This window comes from Ictalurus furcatus, chromosome 12 (genome assembly GCF_023375685.1).
Source record: "Ictalurus furcatus strain D&B chromosome 12, Billie_1.0, whole genome shotgun sequence".
NCBI classification, from domain to species: domain Eukaryota; kingdom Metazoa; phylum Chordata; class Actinopteri; order Siluriformes; family Ictaluridae; genus Ictalurus; species Ictalurus furcatus.
Genome location: NC_071266.1, coordinates 3,000,455 through 3,023,825, shown reverse-complemented (window position 1 = coordinate 3,023,825; position 23,371 = coordinate 3,000,455). Strand labels below are relative to the sequence as shown.

The 23,371-nt window shown below is 39.8% G+C and overlaps 1 protein-coding gene across 2 annotated transcripts in view; it reads left to right on the top strand.

Annotated features, from left to right (window-relative positions):
• The window catches only part of vapb (VAMP (vesicle-associated membrane protein)-associated protein B and C), a 42,510-nt gene extending 19,139 nt beyond the window's left edge, over positions 1 to 23,371 (top strand). Inside the window, exons 3-6 of one of the 2 annotated variants that reach the window (XM_053637685.1) lie at positions 7,277 to 7,380; positions 20,971 to 21,051; positions 22,754 to 22,930; positions 23,080 to 23,371. In XM_053637685.1, coding sequence (XP_053493660.1) covers positions 7,277 to 7,380; positions 20,971 to 21,051; positions 22,754 to 22,930; positions 23,080 to 23,241 — 524 coding nt within the window. In that variant the 3' untranslated portion in view covers positions 23,242 to 23,371. Of the gene's footprint in view, positions 1 to 7,276; positions 7,381 to 20,970; positions 21,052 to 22,753; positions 22,931 to 23,076 lie in introns of both variants that reach the window. The other variant, XM_053637684.1, reaches the window with a different exon arrangement.

The following is a 23,371-nucleotide window of genomic DNA, read 5'->3' as shown; positions in this document are numbered from 1 at the left end:
AGATAAAACCTACTTTGGAGCCACCCACATCACAGGCTTTTCACTGGAGTAGACACCCATCTTATCTGGTGTTTCACCGAATTAAGCCTACAACACCACCAGAAGGCTCAACAGTAACAAGCCCCACAGGCACCATCAATGCATGCTCAATGCCACTGGTTACGCCACTCTACCAGTCACTGATGAGGATGTTTCCGGGCAAAAACTACACCATGAAGACAAAAACATCCCCAAAACACACAGGAGTGCTTTTCATGGGCTCTGTGTATATAAGGGAGTGAAGCTCACCTTCATTTGTTCATTCATTCTCTGTTCCTGACAGATCCCTTGACAAATCTGAACTCTGAACAAGTACAGCTTCTATTTAAACAACTACTACAATGATAATATAATAGACACCACATAAATCCATATGTTAATCATATACATTTCGAAACTCCATCCAACATACCATCTGGATCAATGTCAATTTCGTCTAGGTTCTTTCCACTGGACTCCCCAAGTCTTCCTTTCTCTAATGCCATCAAAACTTTGCTTATCTTGGCCATCTGGAGAGTGCCTTCAGGACGTCTGTAATATTCTCTGTGTACTCTCACATCATGCCTTAAAAAGTCAGCCAGCTGATCCAATTCTGTATTATTTAGGTTCAGAACAATGGACAGTGTTGCTATGCATTTACGGAGCTTAGTCGATGAAAGTGCCTTTGGATTCTTTGCTCCAAATTCTAACCCTGAACTAGGAATGCAAACTTTTGTCATGCTATTACCAGTTCTCTCTCTCTTTCTCTCTCTCACACACACACTAGAATATATATTATTTATTTAGGACTGTAGTTTAATTTGGTGCTTTCTGTGCATCCATAACAAATAGTGCATAAACACTTGTGTATATAATATTAACTAAAATAAATAAACTACATTTTTGTGTGTGTGTATGTGTGTGTATATACACACACACACACATACATATATATAATGGGTGTGTTTATTTATTTATTTATTTATTTATTTATATTTATTTATATAATATATAAAATCGTATTTATGCATTATTTTTTATGGATGCACAAAAAGCACCGAATTAAACTACAGTCCTAAATGAATAATAAAACCTTTCACCGCACCTTATGATTTCTGTTACTTGCTGCCTTTAGACATATTATTTTACTTGTTTACTTTTGATCATAGTGTTTTAATTAGACATTACAGATTTTACTCACACTCCCAATCTGTATCACCGCGTCTACAACGCAGCCTCGTTATTAACAGATCACTTCCATTATAATAAACGACAGAATTTACACTGCAAGCGTGCAAATACACCATATAATGACAATAAACTTACATTAAACTAAACCTTTTAAGCAGCTTGCACCAGTTTCCCCTGCCCCTTACACATTTTGGATATTTTGGAGCATTTTGGATATAAACATAACTTTGTGCTTGTGCAGCACTGTTTGATCTCCGTGGTGCTTAATATAAAATGCTCCCTTCCTTAGAGAACATTCTTCCTCAGTCACATGACGATTTCACCTCCGTCTGATGCAGACTGGGGTCATGTTGGGAATAAAAGTTAACGTCGACATAAAGAGTAAACTGAAGAAAGTCATTGTCGGTGATTCTGGGTGCTAGCGTGCGTATGACGTCCTGCGCTGTCCACTAGGAAGCGGCTTATACTTCCGGTTAGTAAAAAAAAACCTGTTAGTGTCCCATTTGAGATGATATTACCTTTCTACAATTCACACACTAGACAATAGAGTTCGTAGTGCATAGTGTAAGTGTACAGTGCTTCATTTGGGACACAACTTTTAGTTTTTGCTCTCCCAAGCATGTTTTCAGAACAGAAGTAACGTAATGAGTAAATGTACTCATTGTGGGGGATAGGGGGGTGTTTGGGGTGGGGGAGTCAGCTACAGGCCAGATGGCTCCCCAGCCTAAGTTGGGCAGTGGGGGTATGTGTCAGCTGGGACATGATCCAGTGTCTCTGGCCGGAGAAAAGGCAGGTTGAACCGGCAGGTAGCGTGTAATTATTCTCACCTGCATGTAATTAGTGAAAGCTGATTTGTTTGTCTCTTTGTGCTTTCAGTTTTCCGCCAGAGAGAGAGAGAAAGCCACCCAGCACAGAGCCCTATGTGTGTGTATAAAATAAAACCGTTGAAAACTGATAGTAAAAGAATAAAGTGCCTTTTAAGTTGTTCTAAGCCTGCCTCCAGCTTCCTCATTCCCTACCTGAAGCTGGGAAGTGTTAGAACATCTGTATTGCAATCTTTTGCAATATCACTAGGCTAGACACCACCTCAGAAATATCGTTACTTTGTTCGTATAAATCTTTTAAAATTGTAGTACCTTTTTTCCTTTTTGTCCTCTTTTATTCCTTTCTGCAACTAGATTTCTTTCCTCTGGCTTTGAATCAAAATAGCAGACTAACATTGAGTATTCGATCCAAAACTCATTGCTTTTTTTTGTTGCCTTGTTTGATGGAGAGAGGCAGCTGGCACTTTAAGGTAAATTCCAGAGAATAACGTTTGCTTTTTTTTATCTCATAATTATAATAATTAATTATAATTATTTCCAATAAACATAGGAATAAAATGGCATATACATTGAAGCCCTTGGTTCTTCATTTCCCAAATATATTGGAAACGTTTGGTTTCTCTCAAGCTTTCTTACTCATATCATCTCAGGGTGTTTTTCTTTGCCACAGTCAACTCTGGCTTGTGGATAAATCTAAATCTATATCCGGATATGTGCAAAGCTGCTTTGTGACAATGTCCACAAAATGTGTGACAAAAAGCGCTATATAAATAAAATTTAATTGGACATTGCTTGATGAATTTAGCCTTAAGAGATTTTGACTTTGTCCTACGCAGATACAGTGGGGGAAATGATTGTATGTGTGTAATATTGAATGTGTCAACACTGTTCAGTAAATACATTTCCAGTGAGGTTATTCACCAGACATCGGTCTTACCTCAAGAAATCCGAATATCCAAATAAAGAATTCACAACATTAAAGTCCATAAATAAAGTTGTGTAATAAAGTGGAATGACACAGGAAAAATTATTGAACATGCTAAGAAAAAGCAGTTCTCCAAGGCAAGGTAAAGCAAGGAACCAGCTGCAAAAAGTAATTATACCTCCTATCTGTGCAAATTAATATCAACTGGGTTAGTAAATTGATGGTCTATAAAAAGACTTTTCGTTACCAATGTGTCACACAAGAAACATCTCATGATGGGCGAAGAGCTCTCCCAAGACCTTTGCAACCTTCTTACTGCAAAATATATTCATGTAACCAGATACAGATGTATTTAAAAACTACTGAATCCTCCAGTAAGCACCATTGGGGCCATTATCTGCAAGTGGAAGCAACATCACTCTGTCATCAACCGGCCATGCACATGAGCTCCTTGCAAGATTTCTGACCAGGGAGTCAGAAGAATAGTCAGAAGAGGAGCCCAAGAGTCAAGGACCACTCAGAAAGAGCTCCAGAAACACTTGGTGGCTGCAGGTGCCATTGTCATAGAGAAAACAATAGGCAATACATTACATTTATGGTATTTGGCAGATGCTCTTATCCAGAGCGACTTGCATTTATATCATTCATACATCTGAGCAACCGAGGGTTAAGTCCCTTGCTCAAGGACCCAACAATGGCAGCTTGGCAGTGCTGGGGTTTTGAACTCACAACCTTCTGAGGAGTAGATCAACACCTTTACCACTGAGCTACCACTGGAGGCAATGCACTCCACTGCTCATGCTCACCCGTGAGACTCCATTACTAAAGAAAAGGCACGTCGACGCTCGTTTAAAGTTTGCTACAACTCATTTGGACAAGCCTATGAAATACTGGGAGAGTGTAGTCTGGTCAGAAGAGAGCAAAATGTAACTTTTTGGCTGTCATACTACACACCATGTTTGAAGAAGAAATGGCACTGCACATCACCCTTAAAACATTATACCAACAGTGAAGTTTGGAGATGGAAGCATCATGATGTGGGGCTGTTTTTCATCACATGGTACTGGCAGACTTCATATAATTGAAGGAACGATGAATGGAGCCCTTTATCAAAAGATTCTTGAGAAGAATCTGCTGCCATCCACCAGGATGATGATGAGACGTGGGTGGACCTTCCAGCAGGACAACAATCCAAAGCATACAGCAAAGGAAACTTTCAGTTGGCTTCAGAGAAACAAGATAAAAGCGTTAGAATGGCCCAGTCAGTCACCTGACTTGAATTCAATTGAGCAAGATTTAAAGACAATATGTTTAGAAGAATGGGCCAAAATCACGCCTGAATACTGCGGCCCATTAATTTCTTCATACAGGAAACGTCATTAAGCTGTCATTACAAACAAAGGCTTCTCCCATAAGTATTAAACAAATTTCAGTTAGCGTCTTCAATACTTTTTTCCTGTGTCATTCCACTTTATTACACATAACTTCATTTATGAACTTCAGTGTTTGGATTTCTTTATATATGTGGATTTCTTGAGTTTATACCAAAGTCTGGTGAAAATTTAATGTGAATAGCCTCATTGGAAATATATTTACTGAAAAAAATGTTAACGCATTCGATACTTATTTCCCCCCCTGTATTTATAGGATTGATTTGGAATGACATTTGAATTTAAAACTGGCATTTAGACGATTTAGATGATTCCATCATCATTTATTATTTTATTGTATCATTTAAGCGTTTGTTTGTCATTTGAAGGGCATAATTTTTATTACTTGTGACTCCTTTATTGCTTGCAGTAGGTAATTTTAGTTACTACCACCTTGTTTATTGTTAGGCCTGAGTAAGTATGTGTAGGACCCTGGCATGTATTGGTGGGAAGGAGTACTGCAGCCGATTAAACCCAACCTCCCCAATTAAATTTTTTGGCTCTTGGGGAGGCTGAAATTGTCGCTGTCTTATTACTTTGGGGACACACCTACCCATGGCTCAAGTGGAAGCCCAGATACACTTCCACCTGCCCATCTCTTTGGATTTGCTGCGAGTCCTGTCCATGTCAAGGATGAATTCTTTTGAAGAAGAACTCAGTCAATAGAAGGGGGCACAATGGCGCTTTTGAGGTGGTCAGCAGATTCACCAGCTGACATATTCGCAACATGCCGCACACCATGTGCGAACATCGCTGTGAATGCCCAGCCAATGAGCCATGGGCCATGAGATGGGTTAGTGTTCTATCCTGCCCCCAAATGCCCAGCTATGGGATTATGATGAGCTGGAATGAATACGGCTCTTTGGTACCAATAATTGGGTCATCTCTTCCTTGTTTGGAGTGTCCTGCATCACTCTATATAACCTATGCTTAATTACTGAAAAATATACATGGTTAAAGCATTACATTAGTCTGAATTTGCTGACCATCAATTACTCTCCCTTGGTCAAAGGCATGCCTCATGGCTGCTCCAAGGGGAAATCCGCACGGGGAATTCATGCAAAGGGTGGAGGGGTAGTGGGCTGATGTATACCTGATGTATACTTCCTTGTATACTCACTGACGTTCCTGCTCAATCGGGGTGACCTGCAGCTTGTCAGGGATCTGAATCAGTGTTCCTGCTTCCATGAGGTTCCAGGGGATGGTTTTGGTGTCCTGGTAAATCAGTCACAGGGATCTGGAACTGGAGGGGGAAGAGAGAGAGGAGGAGGAGGAGGAGGAGGAGGAGAGACACAAAGAGAGATAAACCGGAGTCACCACCAGGTGATCCACTACTAGCTGGAGGTCTTCATCCAGGGATGCCAGTTGGTGGCATTGAACCCACTCCACAGTTTCTGCAGGGAGCCATGCAATGAACTGCTCCAGCACTACCAGTTTGAGAATTCTCTTGGTGTCCTGCCCCTCAGTCTGCATTCACCAACAACAGGAGTCCTTGAACTGCTGCGAAACTACAAACAGGTGGCCAGCGTGCACACTAAGAGCTCCACAAAGGCCTCTGGATCGTCCATGGAGGACATCATAAGCGTTGGTGCTGCAGCTACAGGCGTGGCTGGTTACAACACATCTGGAGCACCAGTCAGTTCTCAGCCTGCACCTGCACAGTTGCCTCGTATGACTGCTATTGTTCACAGCTCAGGTCGGGTAGGGCCTGATGTGTTTGGTGGAGGCTGGTACTTGACGAACTCACTAAGTGGAGAAGTTTCCATGATGGCATCTGTTACCTTCTCCCTTGGTTTCGGCACCACTATAGGACCCTGTCGTGTGTGGGTGGGAAAGCGGACTCGGACAGGCTGCTTTCGACACAGTTTCATGCTCTTATTTATTTGTTTTCCAGTGCCCTTCCAAAAACCCAGCAAAAAATGCACCAAAAAATGTCACAGGTTCCACTCCCTATTCCACTTTCTCTTTTGCTGTTTATGGCAGCTACCGAAAGCACAAAGAAACATAAATAAATAGTTTGGCGGTAATAAGACACAGGTGAGAATCATCATGCGTTACCTGCTGGTTCAACCCGCCTCCTCTACGTCACAACTGACACTTGGCCATGCCGACCTGCCACTGTATTTTTATATACAGCGTCTCTGTTTCACCTTGGCCTGTCATATCTGTTCTGTGTACTGCTCAGTTGACATGACCCAGATCGTCCTACGATTTAAAATAGCCAGTAATGTTGAATGTAAACAAAGCAGGGTGGAAAATTGCCAACACTAAACGATGAACAAGGCAGATGAAAATGCTTGCTTAAATGAAAAAATGACAAATGACAGAGGTAACAAAAATTACTCAATTATAATGACTATCATTACATTTCTATAGACAACTGAGATTTTAATTTGCTTTTATATTGCCTTTCTTTTTATTAAAGGTTATTTGTTACTTCCACCCTGCTGTGTGGCAACCCTGTACCATGTAAATTGTGGTTTTGTTGTATGAATTATTCTGAAAGGAAGACACGTGTTGATAAATGATGAGCACTGTGGATATTTTATAAAATTAGCACTTTTTAATTAAATAATCCTTGAAATGATCATATCAAATTGATGTTCATCACTTGAAAAATTTGATTGCATTTTGATGACCCTGATTTTAAGTCACATTTAATTTAAAATTCACAAGAAAAAGGCAGAAGTAAAATTGACTACTGTCAGTATAAATTAGCTTACTGTAATGGTAACCAGATAACATCGCAGCTACAGATTTAAAATAATGCTATCCATAGCCAGAATTTTATTGTAGAAGGAAAAAAATCCCTCATATTGGCTCTTCAGTGGTTAGTAGTCAAACTGTTTTGGCCATTTTCAAATAAATTTTTGATGTCTTTTTTGCAGTTATGCTGCAGCCGTTTGACTATGACCCCAACGAGAAGAGCAAACACAAATTTATGGTGCAGTCTTTAATGGCCCCACCTGATATGACTGACATGGAGGGCCTGGTGAGTACTCATCCAAAAGTAGTAAAGTAAGGATTTTATAACACGGGACTAAATTTCAGAACTGTGTGTAGAATATGCTGTGTAGAAGCAGTAGTTTTAATGTTATATTGCTATTTTATTATCACAGTTTACCAGTAACAATGTGACATACACCAGGGGTCGGGAACTTTCAGCACTGTTCAGACTGACAGGGGCATGTATTTTGTTTTCTGAATGATTTTCTCCTTGTTCAGGAAATCCGCAGACATTTCAGTTGCCATACTCAACATGCATGACTTTACATATCCTCCGTCAGTAAAAGGTTTTCCTTGCCTTACAATCTCAAATAAGCCAACAAAGCATTCATGCTGGAGCATTCAGGCTTCCAGTTGCCCCTGTCCTTGCTTGCAGCTGCTGCTGTCCGGCTTGCAGTTTACATTGGAGCTCCGTGCATGCCTTCCTTTGTCTTTCGCCCACCAGGTACTTTGCTGCAAAAGTGGTATGGTGGGTTTCGAAATGTCTCTTAACTGTTGATTTTTTTTAAATGAGGCAATACATTTTGTGCAAATCAGACACAGTAGAGCACCAAAGCTTTCAATAAAATTCAGACCAGTCGAGTTGAAATTTTTGGATGCTCTTCTGAATTCTTTCTTTTCGCCATCTCCACAAACTAGATAGGTAGCTGCTTGAATCTGGGCGCGAGAGGTTACCATGATAATGTGAGTGGTTTGCCGTTGATTGGTGTCGTGACCCGTGCATGCAGCACTGCATATGTGCACTTGCCGGAACAGCTCGAAATATATCATTGTAAACTGACTTTTCATTAACTTCGGTAGTCTGTAGAACAAAGGAATTGTAATTGACTTTGCATTTATTTTCTGCAGAAAACTGCAGTTTAGTCCATTCATCTAGAATGGCTTTCAACTAGATTTTAGAAATGTGGCTGTGGGGATTTGCCCAGTTAGCCACAAGAGTATTATTGACGTCAGGCACTGATGTCATGTGAGAGCCAATATATACACCGATCGGTCATAAGATTAAAACCACCTGCCTAGTATTGTGTAGGTCCTTCTTGTGCCACCAAAACAGCTATGACCCGTCAAGGCATGGACTCCACAAAACCTCTGAAGGGGTGCTGTGGTATCTGGCACCAAGACGTTAACAGCAGATAAGTCTTGTAAGTTGTGAGGTGGGCCCTTCATTGATCGGACTTGTTTGTTCAGGACATCCCAGAGTTGCTTGATCGGATTAAGATCTGGGGAATTTGGAGACCAGGTCAACACCTTGAACTCTTCCTCATGGTCCTCAAGCCATTTCTTTCAGTGTGGCAGTGTTGCAGGCGCATTATCCTGCTGAAAGAGGTCCTGCTGAACTACATGTCAAAGTAACAGCCACATGAATGCTAGAACCCAAGGTTACCCAGCAGAACATTGCCTAAAACATCACTCTGCCTCTGTCGGCTTGCCTTGTTTCTCTTTTCTGTCTCCTATTCAGGAGGTGAAATGCATGTTCAATTGGTTTAAGGTCTGGTGACTGACTTGACTAGCCTTAAAAGCCTTCCACTTTTTCCTTTGATAAAGTCCTTCTTGTGTTGCCAGTGTGATTTGGGTCATTGTCTTGCTGCAAATTAGATTGGATGCATTTCTCTGTGAATTGGCAGAAAATATTTATGTAGACTTCTGAATTCTTTCTGCTTATGAGTTGCATCATCAATAAAGATTAGTAAGCCAGTTGCAGAAGCAGCCATGCAAGCCCAAGCCATAATACTTTGTATGTTTTGGATCATGAGCAGATCCTTTCTTTCTCAATACTTTGGCCTTTTCATCACTTTAGGGTAGAGATTAATCTTGGTTCCAGAACATTTGTGGCTCATCTCTGTATTTCTTTGTGAATTCCATTCTAGCCTTCCTATTCCTATAGCTGATGAGTGGCTTGCGTCTTGTGGTATGACCTCTATATTTCTGCTCTTGAAGTCTTCTTTGCACAGTGGATTGTGATACCTTCACCCTGCCCTTGAGAGGTTGTTGGAGATGACACTGACTTTTGTTTTTTGGGTTTTTCTTCTTGCTCTCAGAATGTTTATCAACTGCTGTTGTTTACCTTGGCCAACCTGTTTGATGTCTGGTTGTTAGTACACCATTGGTTTCTTTCTTTTTAAGGACATTTCAAATTGTTGTATTAACTATTCCCAATGCTTGTACAATGATTCTGACCAATTTTCCTTCTTTTCTCAGCTTCAAAATGCCCTCCTTTTCTCCCATAGACAGCTTTCTGGTCTTTAAGTTGGTTTATCCTTTTTAACAACAAATACAATCTTCACAGGCAAAACCCAGGGCTCACACCAAGAGTATACATTCAGAGCTATTAAATGCTTAAACAATATTTTTGATCACTTGAAAAATTGAGTGGTTTCAAACAGTGTGCCATGTTCTATATGTAAATATCAAGAAATGAAAGCTGAAATTCTGATCTGTCATCTCTTATACTTTTGATTTCAAACCCTAATGTCTTTTAGTGTCTAGCAAAAACAAATATATTGGCCTTGCTGTTCTAATGCTTTCATGAGGAATGTATATAGAAGGCATTCCAATTCATCCCAAAGGTATTCAAGGCAAGAATTCACACCATGCTATTTCTACCTCCTAGGGATCCAACCAAATATGAGTACATTCAGATTGAACAGCTACTGTGTGCTAAACTGATACAAATAAGTGGCACACTTTTATTTATTTGTTTGTTTGTTTGTTTGTTATTTATTTTTGCTAAAGTAGCTCAGCCTAAATGCTGCCTTACTGAGCTCCAAAACAAAACCTTATCTGCCATATTTCTAAACAAACTGCCCCTAAATTCAAAAATGAAGTATGCTTTTATTTAGAGAGTCATAACTCCATAAAGCTGACACAGACCACATGTTGTGTAAAGGGGGGCATGTCTCCACTGGGGTATCAAAAAATAGTCATATAGGTTATAATTAACTTTAATTATAAATTAAATGCTGTGAGTGGCATAAAAATAAAATTCACATAAACCAGAATTTATATACAGGTAGGAAAGGGAAAAACATGATATAACAAAGATCAGTGGAGAAACAGTATGGCTGTATTTTGAATAAAGTGCAGATATGTGTAGTGGTGTATGTGCAATATATGCTGTGCAACATCAAGCTGAGGTAGCAGGTGTAATTCAAACAAGTACAAGCTGCTAGTCTATGTGTTGTCCTTGTTGAGGGCCTGAATGGCCTGTGGGAAGAAGCTCCTCCTTCATTCTCTCTGTCTTGGCCTTCTGGGAGTGGAAGCGCTTCCCTGACCACAACATGCCCATGTTAACAGGTTAGAGCATTCATGCTATACACCGATGTGGCGCAGCCAGTGCGTTGCCGGAGCGGTCCGGAAAAGTAGTGCAGCGATTTGTGTCTGCACCAGGTCTGTTTTTGCTGTGCTGCACTTGCTGATTAAAATGACAACACATAATTTGTGGTCAAAATGAACACAAATGTAGTAATTCCACCATAAATGCATATAATTAAAGGATGCTAATGTTTTTCACAGTCATCTTATTACTTTAAGCCCGAGGTAAAGCAAAGAAAACACTTACCAGGAGTTGCAAAAATAACTAATGCGGTAAGAATTATATCTAAAGTATATTTTTTAATGTGAAATACAATACGGTCATTATATTGTGTGTGGGTGAGGGAAAAGACACTCGCATCTCAGCAGAAATCACGTGACAGGCTGGTTATTGGAGAAAGTTGTGTATGACCTGTAGGATTTCTTGTGTAACGATTTAAAGGCAAAAGAAAAGACATGGGAGGCATTTTTCATTTAAAATGTTTGTGACACTACCTTTTCATGTAAGAGAAGTACCATATTTAAATGTTTTGCCACTTACTTGAGCTGTGTGTGTGTGTGTATATATATATATATATATATATATATATATATATATATATATATATATGTGTGTATATATGTGTGTGTGTGTGTGTGTGTGTGTATATATATCTATATATATATATATATATATATATATATATATAAAACACACACACACACACACACACACAGTGCATCCAGAAAGTATTCACAGCGCTTCACTTTTTCCACATTTTGTTATGTGACAGCCTTATTCCAAAATAGATTAAATTAATTATTTTCTTCAAAATTCTCCAAACAATACCCCATAATGACACCATGAAAGAAGTTTGTTTGAATTCTTTTCAAATTTATTAAACATAAAAAACAAAAAAGCACATGTACATAAGTATTCACAGCCTTTGCTCAATACTTTGTTGAAGCACCTTTGGCACCAATTACAGCCTCAAGTCTTTTTGAGTATGATGCTACAAGCTTGGCACACCTATTTTTGGGCAGTTTCTCCCATTCTTCTTTGCAGGATCTCTCAAGCTCCATCAGGTTGGATGGGGAGCGTCGGTGCACAGCCATTTTCAGATCTCTCCAGTGATGTTCAATCGGGTTCAAGTCTGGGCTCTGGCTGGGCCACTCAAGGACATTCACGGAGTTGTCCTGTAGCCACTCCTTCGTTATCTTGGCTGTGTGCTTAGCGTCGTTGTCCTGTTGGAAGATGAACCTTCGCCCCAGTCTGAGGTCCAGAGCGCTCTGGAGCAGGTTTTCATCAAGGATGTCTCTGTACATTGTTGCATTCATCTGTCTCTCGATGCTGACCAGTCTCCCAGTTCCTGCCACTGAAAAACATCCCCACAGCATGATACTGACACCACCATGCTTCACCTGGTATTGGCCAGGTGATTGGTGCCTGGTTTCCTCCAGACATGACGCTTGCCATTCAGGCCAAAGAGTTCAATCTTTGTTTCATCATGGTCTGAGAGTCCTTCAGGTGCCTTTTGGCAAACTCCAGGCGGGCTGTCATGTGCCTTTTACTGAGGAGTGGCTTCCGTCTGGCCATTCTACCATACAGGCCTGATTGGTGGAGTGCTGCAGAGATGGTTGTTCTTCTGGAAGGTTCTCCTCTCTCCACAGAGACACGCTGGAGCTCTGTCAGAGTGACCATCGGGTTTTTGGTCACCCCCCCGACTAAGGCCCTTCTCCCCCGATCGCTCAGTTTGGCCGGGCGGCCAACTCTAGGAAGAGTCCTGGTGGTTCCAAACTTCTTCCATTTACGGATGATGGAGGCCACTGTGCTCATTGGGACCTTCAATGCTGCAGAAATGTTTCTGTACCCTTCCCCAGATCTGTGCCTCGATACAATCCTGTCTTGGAGGTCTCCAGACAATTCCTTGGACTTCATGGCTTGGTTTGTGCTCTGACATGCATTGTTAACTGTGGGACCTTATATAGACAGGTGTGTGCCTTTCCAAATCATGTCCAATCAACTGAAATTAACACAGGTGGAATCCAATCAAGTTGTAGAAACATCTCAAGGATGATCAGTGGAAACAGTATGCACCTGAGCTCAATTTTAAGTGTCATGGCAAAGGCTGTGAATACTTATGTATGTGCTTTTTTGTTTTTTATTTTTAATAAATTTGCAAAGAAGTCAAACTAACTTCTTTCATGTTGTCATTATGGGGTATTGTTTATAGAATTTTGAGGAAAATAATAATTTAATCCATTTTGGAATAAGGCTGTTGCATAACAAAATGTGGAAAAAGTGAAGCGCTGTGAATGTGTTCCGGATGCACAAACGATTGAGACTATTTGGAGTGAATTTGGAGTGTGGTGGGGGGGCTGAGTGACCCCAGAATGACCTATAAATATTCTTTTAATATCTTTGCGTTATATTTTAATATTTAAATATTCTTTTAATATATTTCCGTTGGGTGGGGGCCAACTTCACTAATGTTCTCGGAAGTCCAAACAGAATGATGACTGAAATGAAGTCTGGTAGAAGGGAGGTTTCAAAAGTTGGCGAGGCTCTAGGCTGGGTCTCTGAGCAGATGTGGTCTGGTCTGGTTTCCCTGTAGTCGATTGGGGAGAACTCTCTGATGGCTCTGGAGACCCCCGTCGCCTTTGTCTCTCCAATGAGAGGAGTTCTGAGTTGAGCTGACAGACATGCTTAGAGAGCCAAAAAAGCCAAGAGCGAGCCTTGGTGCCATTGGATTTTCACTCTTTCCAGCTAGTCTAGGGTTCCCACCAATCAGAGACTTTGTTAGGGTTGTGTGTAAGCCATATGCTCCGCCCATGATGTTAACCACTTAGGGTTTCAGTAAAATTAGCCTAAAACACCTATCCAAGGCATACCCAAAGTAACCTTAAAACTGTACTATAACCATTTGGTGTACATGCATGGTTTTGGTTGCAGGAAATTTTGGGCCACTTCAGCCTGCACTGGCCCTGCTAGCTCACAAACTTAAACTATGAACTTAATTAAGCAATCTGACGTATTTTTAGAGAAATAACATAGCAGAACTCACGGAGACTGGATTCAGAAGAAGCAGGTTTATTCAGCAGTCAGCAAGACAGCAAAATAAACCCAGCTGGGCCCAGCTAGGCCCAGAGTTACACGCTTCACTCAAAGTGAAACATGCAACAAAAAAACAATCGTTTACAAAGTGTCTTATATACAATTAAAGCATTTACGTACATTAGGGTGTGCTTCTTATCACAAGTCTGCACACCTTTTCACCTATGTCTTTCTAATGGCCCCCGAGATTTTTTGGTGAGACTTTTTGCCTGCATCTGTTCGTGGACGTCATCAACGACATCATAGCACTAAATGGCCTATATGTTTTAATATATCCTTTAATATATCCTTTTGCTGAGTCGTGAGTGCATGCGGTCCTAATTTATTCCTATGCGATGGCCTCTCTCTTTTTCTCTCTACTGTGTTCTTGGTGGGTGCTTTATATGTTTCATTTTTAATGTCTTTTAATGTTATCCCTGCATCTAAATGTATGATCCAAAACCATCTACCCTGGTTCTTCTAGGCAGAACCCTGGACCTCCCATTAAGAAGAAAAAGATAAATACTTTTTCCCCAAACATACTTTACTGTGCCTTTCATAAAGAAAAGATACGCATATATCATATGGTACACAGACCCCCTGTAGCCCTCTGCTTCTAAATACGCCCAAGCTACCCAGATCCCCTGGACAGAAAACCTATGTTTCCCCCAAGATCTTATGTAAAACTCATGATTGTTAAAAAGTAATTCTTTTATGTGTTTTTATTAAACTACACAAAATTTTCAAAACTCTTTTTTCTCTCTGTGTGTGTGTGTGTGTGTGTGTGTGTGTGGGCATGTCTATTTTACATACGCACGGATTTTCTTATCTATCCCTGCAGGCTCACTTGGCTCGGGTCCTTTCGATACAAATTTTTTTCAACGATGGTAAAGGAGGGTTTTTCTTTTTAATTTCTATGTATTCCTATTTTAATCTAATATAATTTTCCAACATGGTCTCTCTTGAAATGTGACACTCTGAAGGTTTTCACTGTAATCACTGTAAGTGCTACTGGTATTGAATAATAGAGGTTTGAACACATTGAAATACAAGGGTTTTTCCCCACCTGATTTGTTTTTGTGCATACAGATGTCTGCAGATGACTAAAGCTAGGCGCTATTAGCTGGAAAACACAATTGGCCCACAATTGACCCTAGCAGGCTAGGTTAAAAATAAATATTGAAAAGTCTTAAAACCCTGAGTGTATGCTTTCATATGAGCCATTACCCACTATGTGTACTGTGACATCACAAATAAATTCAGTACTGAACATGGGCACCCCAAAACATGTGGAAATTCAATTATTTGTTTGCCTCTGGGGGAAAAAAAAAAAAAAAGTTCAGTTTTCATTTTTAAACCCTGCCAACTGCATAAGAAGTAGGTACCATTCCATTTGAGCCTGAGCAACTATGCTTGAAACTACAAATGGATAGAATTGACAGATTTTTTTATGCACAGTATCTTTGTGTTTATCTCTGATCATAGTTCAGCATATTGTTTTTTTATGCCCCAGTCACATAGCTGTTATTTATATTAGTCTCGGGCGATTGATTAGATTACAAATTGACCGCACTAAATTCACATGTGAACATTGTCAAATGAATCTTGAACTCCATCACTCAGGCCATGTTCAGAGGTGATCTGGGATGCATGTGAGAATTTTGCTGTGACACTGTGTGTTTGCATGGGAATGAAGATGCGGGAGGCAGGATTGGGGCAGAGAGCTTTTATTGTTGCTTTTCTTCCAGGCCACTTTCTGTCTTATGGTCTCACCCTGAGTCTCACTATACATGGTAAAGTACAGTTGAGCTCAGCTTACCTCGCTCATGTGCCACTCATCTTTCTCCTTTATCTCTCCACCGCCAATCACTGAAACACAAAGTCGATTATTAGTCAATAATCTACTAATTAGTCAGTAATCCCCCCCAAGAGACAGAAAATCCACCACAACCATCCGTGCAACCATCCAGCCTGTGGACCACCTCAAACTAAAATGGCTGAAAAGGCAGATACCAATGAGTGATCTGCAGTTGGCAAAACAGAGGTGAGAGACAAATCCGGTCTTCAAAACAGAGAGAGAGAAATCAGGAGAATGTAAAGGTGGTCCACCAAATGCGTTTTTACCCTAATAAAAGCATGTTGGCACAGTTCTGTCCACAGGACTGGATATGGTGCTCCCTTTTTAGTGAGATCAGTCAGAGGGCATAAATATCTGAATAATTAGACACAAACCTATGATAATAACCAGCCAGTCCAAGAAGCCTCTCAGCCTCATCTTGGTCTTGGGTCTTGGGTAAGGTTTTGGGGGAAAGGAACCCTATTTTGAAGGCAGGAGTGGGGAAGTGGTGGGAGCAGATGAAGAGGGGGGCTGCCTGCCCATACATATGCTGGTTCTCAGCCAGTTGTACTGCCTCTTCCAACAATGCCGGCTGGTGGCATTGGCCCAATTTCACTGATCCCTCCAGCAGTCTGACAAGAAGTTACTCCAGTACCACATGCAGCTCAAGGAAGACCTAATGTTGAGTCTGGTGGATGCTGGTAAGGGTTTGGATTATTTCTGTGAAGGCTGACTGCTCCATGACAATGAATTTATCTCAATCTCCTGGGTCTTGGCATCAGTCTGACACTCCCCTGTATTTGCATGGGAATGAGAACATGTGAGGCAGGCTTGGGACAACTCAAAAAGACTTTTATTGTCACGTTTTTTACTGGTCGTGCATTTCAGCTCTTTCTGTCTTACGGTCTCACCCATAGACACACCAGCATAAATACACAGTACAATTCAAGTCAGCTCAACTCTCTCGTGTGGCTTTCGTCTCTATCTTTTATCTCCTTGCCACCGCTCGCTGAAACACATCCATCCATCAATTATCCACAGGTGCAGGCTCATCCTTACCATTAGCACAAGTACATTTGTAGTGTGAATGGCAATGCATCATGTGACCCAGGTAACATTAAAAAAAAACTGCGTAGACACCATTGTTATCAGGACTGTGTTTTCCTGTGGAATCAAGTTACCTTAAAACTGTCCAGCCATGCTGTTTGTACACATATAGGGTTTATTTTTTGTACACAGTTTGGGCATTTTGAATAGCCTACATTTAGTTATTATTTCAGAATCAGGCTTTAATGGACAGGTATGCTTACACATACAAGGAACTTGTCTTTGGTTACGCAGTACCTCACAGTATACATTCACAATTAATCTATTTCTGTATTAATTATTATGTAATGAATAAGCGTTAATATTAATTAACCTTCTAACATGCACTCTATCCACACACAATATCTCATTTCATTAAGAAACAATGTATGACATTTACTCGTTATTGCTTTAAAATAGTTTATAGGATTAGGAAGGGCAGATTTTGAGTTTGGCATTGTATGTTCAGATGTGTAACAGCATTGTTAAAGGAACATTTATATCATTGTCGGGAATTGACTTTCCAAATGCTCACAAAGTATCCAAATAAATCTCTCTTTGTTTGTGTGAGTTTGATTATATGAGCAAATGTTACACAAAATGTGAGATGACATGAATGAATCTTTTATCCCCAATGGTTTAATTAAGAAATTCCATCCGATGGCTAAATATACATATAACTCAACAATATACATTTTTCATTTTGTATTGGTGTGTATGTTTTTGATTTGGTTTTGAAGAGACTTTGGGTTGCTGTTGTGTTAGATTTGCCAATACTACTACTGATGGCTGTTCAGGATATAAATCTTCAGCAGTTTCCACAGATGTCTGTGCCTAGTGCTGTAAAAGTCAACTGGTTATTTAATTATTCTGGACTTGCCTCAGTGCAACTAGTGTGAAAGCAGACAGGATATAGTAAAGCTCATTTTAACCCTAAAACGCAAATTATTCTGCTTATGTAAATCAGTATAGCTCTGTAGCAGTATAGTTCTGTATTGATGCTTGCAACAAATGCCATACCTCCAGAAATGTATAAAAATACATATTGTATACCAAAAAACATAAAGGACTGCAGAAACTTTGACAATCCAGTTTGTCTTTCTTACCCTCTCTTCCTGACTTCTGTAGCATTTATCTATAATTAAATTACAGCTACAGCATGTAATGATACATTGCTGAAGCAGCTTTTCCATTTCATATTATCCTTCTGACTTCATGTGGAAGTTTCCAAGGTATTTAAATACCTGTCTGGTGCCATCAGCTTTGGCATTTATTAAATGTTCATGTTTTATTTAAACAGCCATAAATCAGTTCCCACTAAATCTCTTTTTGCATCAGCTCGATCAGTAACATGTCCTTAATTGAACATTGTCATTAGTTTGAGGGGACAAAACTAAGACTTTTGTAAGAAGTATGTAATGGGCAGCAAATAATATAATAAACAAATTGACTGACAAAGGCACAGGTGTGCGGGCCTGCACTTTGACGCAGACCGGCCTTACATGCTTAAATGTCACAATGTCTGCTAATCGCCATAAAACATCAAAATACCACCATGACGTCTAATTTCCCCAAAGCTCAAATATAATTGCCCCGTGACTGCTATCTGCCCCAAACCCAGAAATAAGCATTACCCTACCAATTAATTGCACCAAAACCCAAAAATAATATTCCCATGATCTTTAATTCCCCTATAAATGTCCCAATGCCCATACACCCTTAAAAATACTAAACTAAGCTGCTAAATACACTGAAAACCCAAAATAAATATACCCCTAAATGCTAAATCATACAAACCAAAAAATAATTGCCCCAGATTCCAAAAATAAATTCCAAAAAATTTATACACCAGTGATGTTTAATTTCCCTAAAGTCAACTATAAATACAAATGTAAATTGCACTTTCTGAAAATCCTGAATATAAATCTGTGACCTCTAATTAAAATACAAATTTCCCCTGCCTGCGAATTGCCCCAACACCAAAATGGTATATACCCCTGTAACCCCTTAATTGCTGAAACCCATATATAAATGGCTTCCTGCCTGCTAATTGCCCTTAACACAAACATAAATACCCTCCTGACTGCTAATTGCCCCAAAAGCATAAAATAAGTACACATGTAAATTGTAATTGCCCCAAACCCCAACATAAACACCTGAACCCAAGTATAAAAAAATAAGTGAATAATTGTGTATAACAATCAGCAAAAGTTTAAGATTTGCATCACAACACACTTACCATTTCTGTTAGTGATTTTGTAGCTAGTTAGCTTCACAATGCACAATACTGTTATTATCCACTTCATTTACATTTTATACTATTGTTATCCGACTTCCTTTATGTTTTATTATTATAGTTGTAGTAGTATATTTAGTATGATTATATTATCATATATAAAACATGAAAAAACATGTAGATTTTTAATAACAAAGTGCTAATTAAAGTACTCCATGAAGAGGTAGGTCTTTAGTCATCGTTTGAAGACAGCCAGTGACTCGAGTTCATTCCACCACATAGGCGTCAGAACAGAGAAGAGCCTTGATGCATGCCTTCCTTGAACCCTGAGAGATGATCTGTCCTGTCGAGCAGTGCTAGAGGATCGGAGGGAGCATGGTGCAGTGTGGGGTGTGATAAGTGCTTTAAGGTAGGTGCTGGTCCATTTTTTTGGCTTCATAGACAAGCATCAGTGTTTAATCTGATGCAGGCAGCAACAGAAAACCAGTGGAGGGAACATAGCAATAGGGTGCTGTGGGAGAAATTGGGAAGGTTGAAAACAATTCACGCAGATGCATTCTCGATCAGTTGCAGAGGCTGAATCATCAATTGATGAGCTACCATCCATGATGAGATGAGATGTCTGCTAGACATGCTGAGATCCAAGCAGAAATGGGTATCTGGGGGAGTAACGGAGAGGATAAATTGAGTGTCCTCTGCATAGCAGTGGTATGAAACCCACGTGAGGATGACCTCATCAAGAGATTTGGTATCATGGGAGAACAGAAGAGGACCGTGCACTGAGCCTTGTGGGACACTCGTGGAGAGTCTGCATGTAGTGGATGTGGATCCCCTCTATGTCACCTGATATGACCTGCCCTCCAGAAACAAACCATTGCCAAGCTGTGCCATGAATTCCAAGGCTCATTAGGATGGACAAGAGAGTCTTGTGATTGACTGCATCAAATGCTGCTGAAAGGTTGAGGAGGATGAGGACTGATTACAGTTTGGCTGATCTAGTGGCATGGAGCATCTCTTTGACAGCCACAAGGGCAGTTTCTGTGGAATGTGCCAATTTGAAGCCAGACTAGTTAGGATCATGGTGGTTGTTCTGGGTGAGATAGAGAGAGAGTTGATTGTAGACGGTGTGTTCAAGGGTTTTAGAAAGAAAAGAGAAGTGATACTGATGCTGATGTCTGAAGGATCCAGAGTGGGTTTCCTCAGGATGGGAATTACACATGCTCTCTTGAATGCAGTTGGTACATGGCCAGATGTGATTTCAAGTAGGGCTGAGAGGGAACTGGTAATACTATCTAACTGAACATGATGAGGTAACAAACACTAACTAAACTTAACACTATCTAACTAAATTTTTGCTTCTAACCATTACAGAATTTTGCTTTTAACTGGCTACAGAATACACCTACAATATATCCTAGTAAGCCCTGCCCAGAGCTTAAATGAGACTGAAACTACTCTTGATTGGACACCTGAGAGATCTAATTAGCATAGACCCACAGACACCTCCAAATAAAACTACAGAATCAACAATACTAGAGTCATAAGACTAGATCCAACAGAGTCAAGTTGATGGTACACAAAGGTCAGAATCCTACCTTACCAGTAAAGAGTAAATCCAAGATAGAACAACCTAAAGCACTTGGTTCCTGCTTTTTACTTCTGACATTATGGAAGGGGAACCAAGACAAATTAGTTATTTTTCCTCTATATAAATGGATGGGGAAAAGGGGGAAAAAATATTTTGTCTCATGCTGGAAATATGGATTGTGAAGTGGGACAAATTATTTCTATTTTTTCATACTGGAAATATGGATGGTGAAAAGTGACAAATTAGCCTAGGTTTAAATGTCACATTATACATGCAATATATAATAAGTGTAGAATTATGATGTGTGTGTGTGTGTGTGAGTGTGTAACAATCAGCCTAATGAAGATTCTGTCACAACACAGTCACAGTTTCTATTTACTCTTGTAGACCGTTTCCTGTCTACTCTTCCATCTTTCAAACCATTTTTCTCCTTTTCTCCTGCAGTGGAAGGAGGCCAAACCAGAGGAACTGATGGACTCTAAGCTGCGATGCGTCTTTGAAATGCCAAATGAGAATGAGAAAACGGTAACTGTATTGTACTTTTATTTAAAAACCAAAAATATATAATCACTCATGAAAATACTATGGAATTGTTTGTGTCAATGTGAAGAAAAATGTACACTCAATTTCAACATTATTAGGAACACCTATACAACTGCACATTCATGTAGTTATTAATCAGCCAATTATCTGGCAGCAGCACAATGCAAAAAAAAAAAATCATGCAGATAAAGTTCAAGAGCTTCTGTTAATGTTCACATCAAACATCAGAATGGGGGAAAAATGTGATCTCTGTTGCTTGGATGTTGGTACCAGATGGGCTAGTCTGAGTATTTCAGATACTGCTGATTCTTGAAATTTTCACAGACAATAATCTCTAGAGTTTACGAGTTACTATATCCTTCCTGGCAACTCAAACCAATCTGACCATTTTCCTCTGACCTCTCTTATCAACAAGGTGTTTCCACCCACAGAACTGTCACTCATTCAATGTTGTTTTTGTTTTTTTTACACCATTCTGTGTAAACTTTAGAGACTGTTGTGAGTGAAAATCCCACAAAATTAGCAGTATTTGAACATCCATGCTATCGTTAAAGTCACCGAGACCACACTTTTTCTTCTTTCTAATGTTTGATGTGAACATTACCTGAAGCTGCTGGATCATATCTGCATGATATTTTTGCATTGTGCTGCTGCCACATGATTGGCTGATTAGATAACTGCATGAATATGGCGTTGTACCTAATAAAGTGGACAGTGAGTGTATATTTTGCATTTCTATAATGTATGTATGTATGTATATATGTAAACTCAACAAAAAAAAAAAACATCTCACATTCAACTGCTTTTATTTCCAGCAAATTTCTTAACGTGTAAATATTTGTATTAACATAAAAACATTCAACAACTGAACAAGTTTCACAGATATTTGACGAACAGAAATGGAATAATGAGCCTTTGAACAAAGGGGGGGGGGGTCAATATAAAAAGGAACTTCATGGACTGTACCAGATTTGTTAGTTCTTGCTGAGAGATGTTGCCCAACTCTTCCGCCAAGGCTTTTGCAAGTTCTCAATCATGTCTGGGGGGAACATATGCTTATATGTAATTTTCCACTGCAAGGACGATCAGCTGTCCTTCCTGTCTCCCTGTAGCACTGTCTTAGGCATCTAACATTACAGACATTACAGTTTGCTCTGGCCACATCTGTAGTCCTCATGCCTCCCTGCAGCAGGCCTATGGCATGTTCACGCAGGTGAGCAGGCACCCTAGGATTTTTCTTCTGGTGTTTTTCAGAGTCAGTAGAAACGTCTCTTTAGTGTCCTCAGTTATTGTAACTGTGACCTTAAATGCCTACCGCCTGTAAACTGTTCGTGTCTTAAGGACTGTTCTACAGGTGCGTGTGCAATAATTGTTTATGGTTCATTGAAAAACATTGTTTAAACCCTTTCCAATAAAGATCTGTAAAGCGTATTTGGACTTTACAAAATTATTTTTAAAATAATTTTTGAAAGTCTCCTAAAAAAGGGATGTTTATTTTAGGGAGTTTATGTTGCCTGTTGGATAAGCAGACTTAATCTCATGAGTTGTCTCTCACTCTCTCTCTCTCTCTCTCTCTCTCAATCTCTCTCTCTCTCCCTCTCTCTCTGTGTGTGTGTGCGTGTGTGTGTGTGTGTGTGTGTGTGTGTGGTGTGTGTGTGTGTGTGTGTGAGAGAAATGGTAATAGCATGACATGGACACCAGTAAGATGATTTCCTCTAGTTTTTTAAAATCGGATTCATCCACATTGTCCATGAAGTTGGGGTCCAGTCTGGATGATGGAGAGGTGAAGAGGATTATGGAAGAGTGCAGAAGACTTCAGGTGGAGGTGCAGCGACTAAGAGAAGAAAACAAACAGATTAGGGTAATGTTTGTGTTTTCACAGACTAGCTAGCAGATAGCTTGAAATATCTTGAAAAATAGAAGCATATATGACAAGGTGAAGGATCATGTATTAAATACTTTGGAACACTGTATAATTGTGGCTATTTCTTATAACTTTTTCCATAGCAGGAAGATGATTGTCTGCGTATGAGGAAGAACACAGTTATGGCAACTCAGCATTCCGCACCTTCATCTGTCAAATTGAAGGAGGAGGGCTTGAGCATCAGGGTCATTGCTGCAATTGTGTTGTTCTTTGTCATTGGTGTCACTGTAGGGAAGTTACTTCTGTAAAGATAAGGAAGAGATTAGCCACAGCATGCATTGTGAATGAAACAAACTTAAACAAAATGTATTGGATACTGAATATCCAGCTGCAATGCCATATCATTTGAGTAGTGCTGGGTCACTGAATTATGTAACA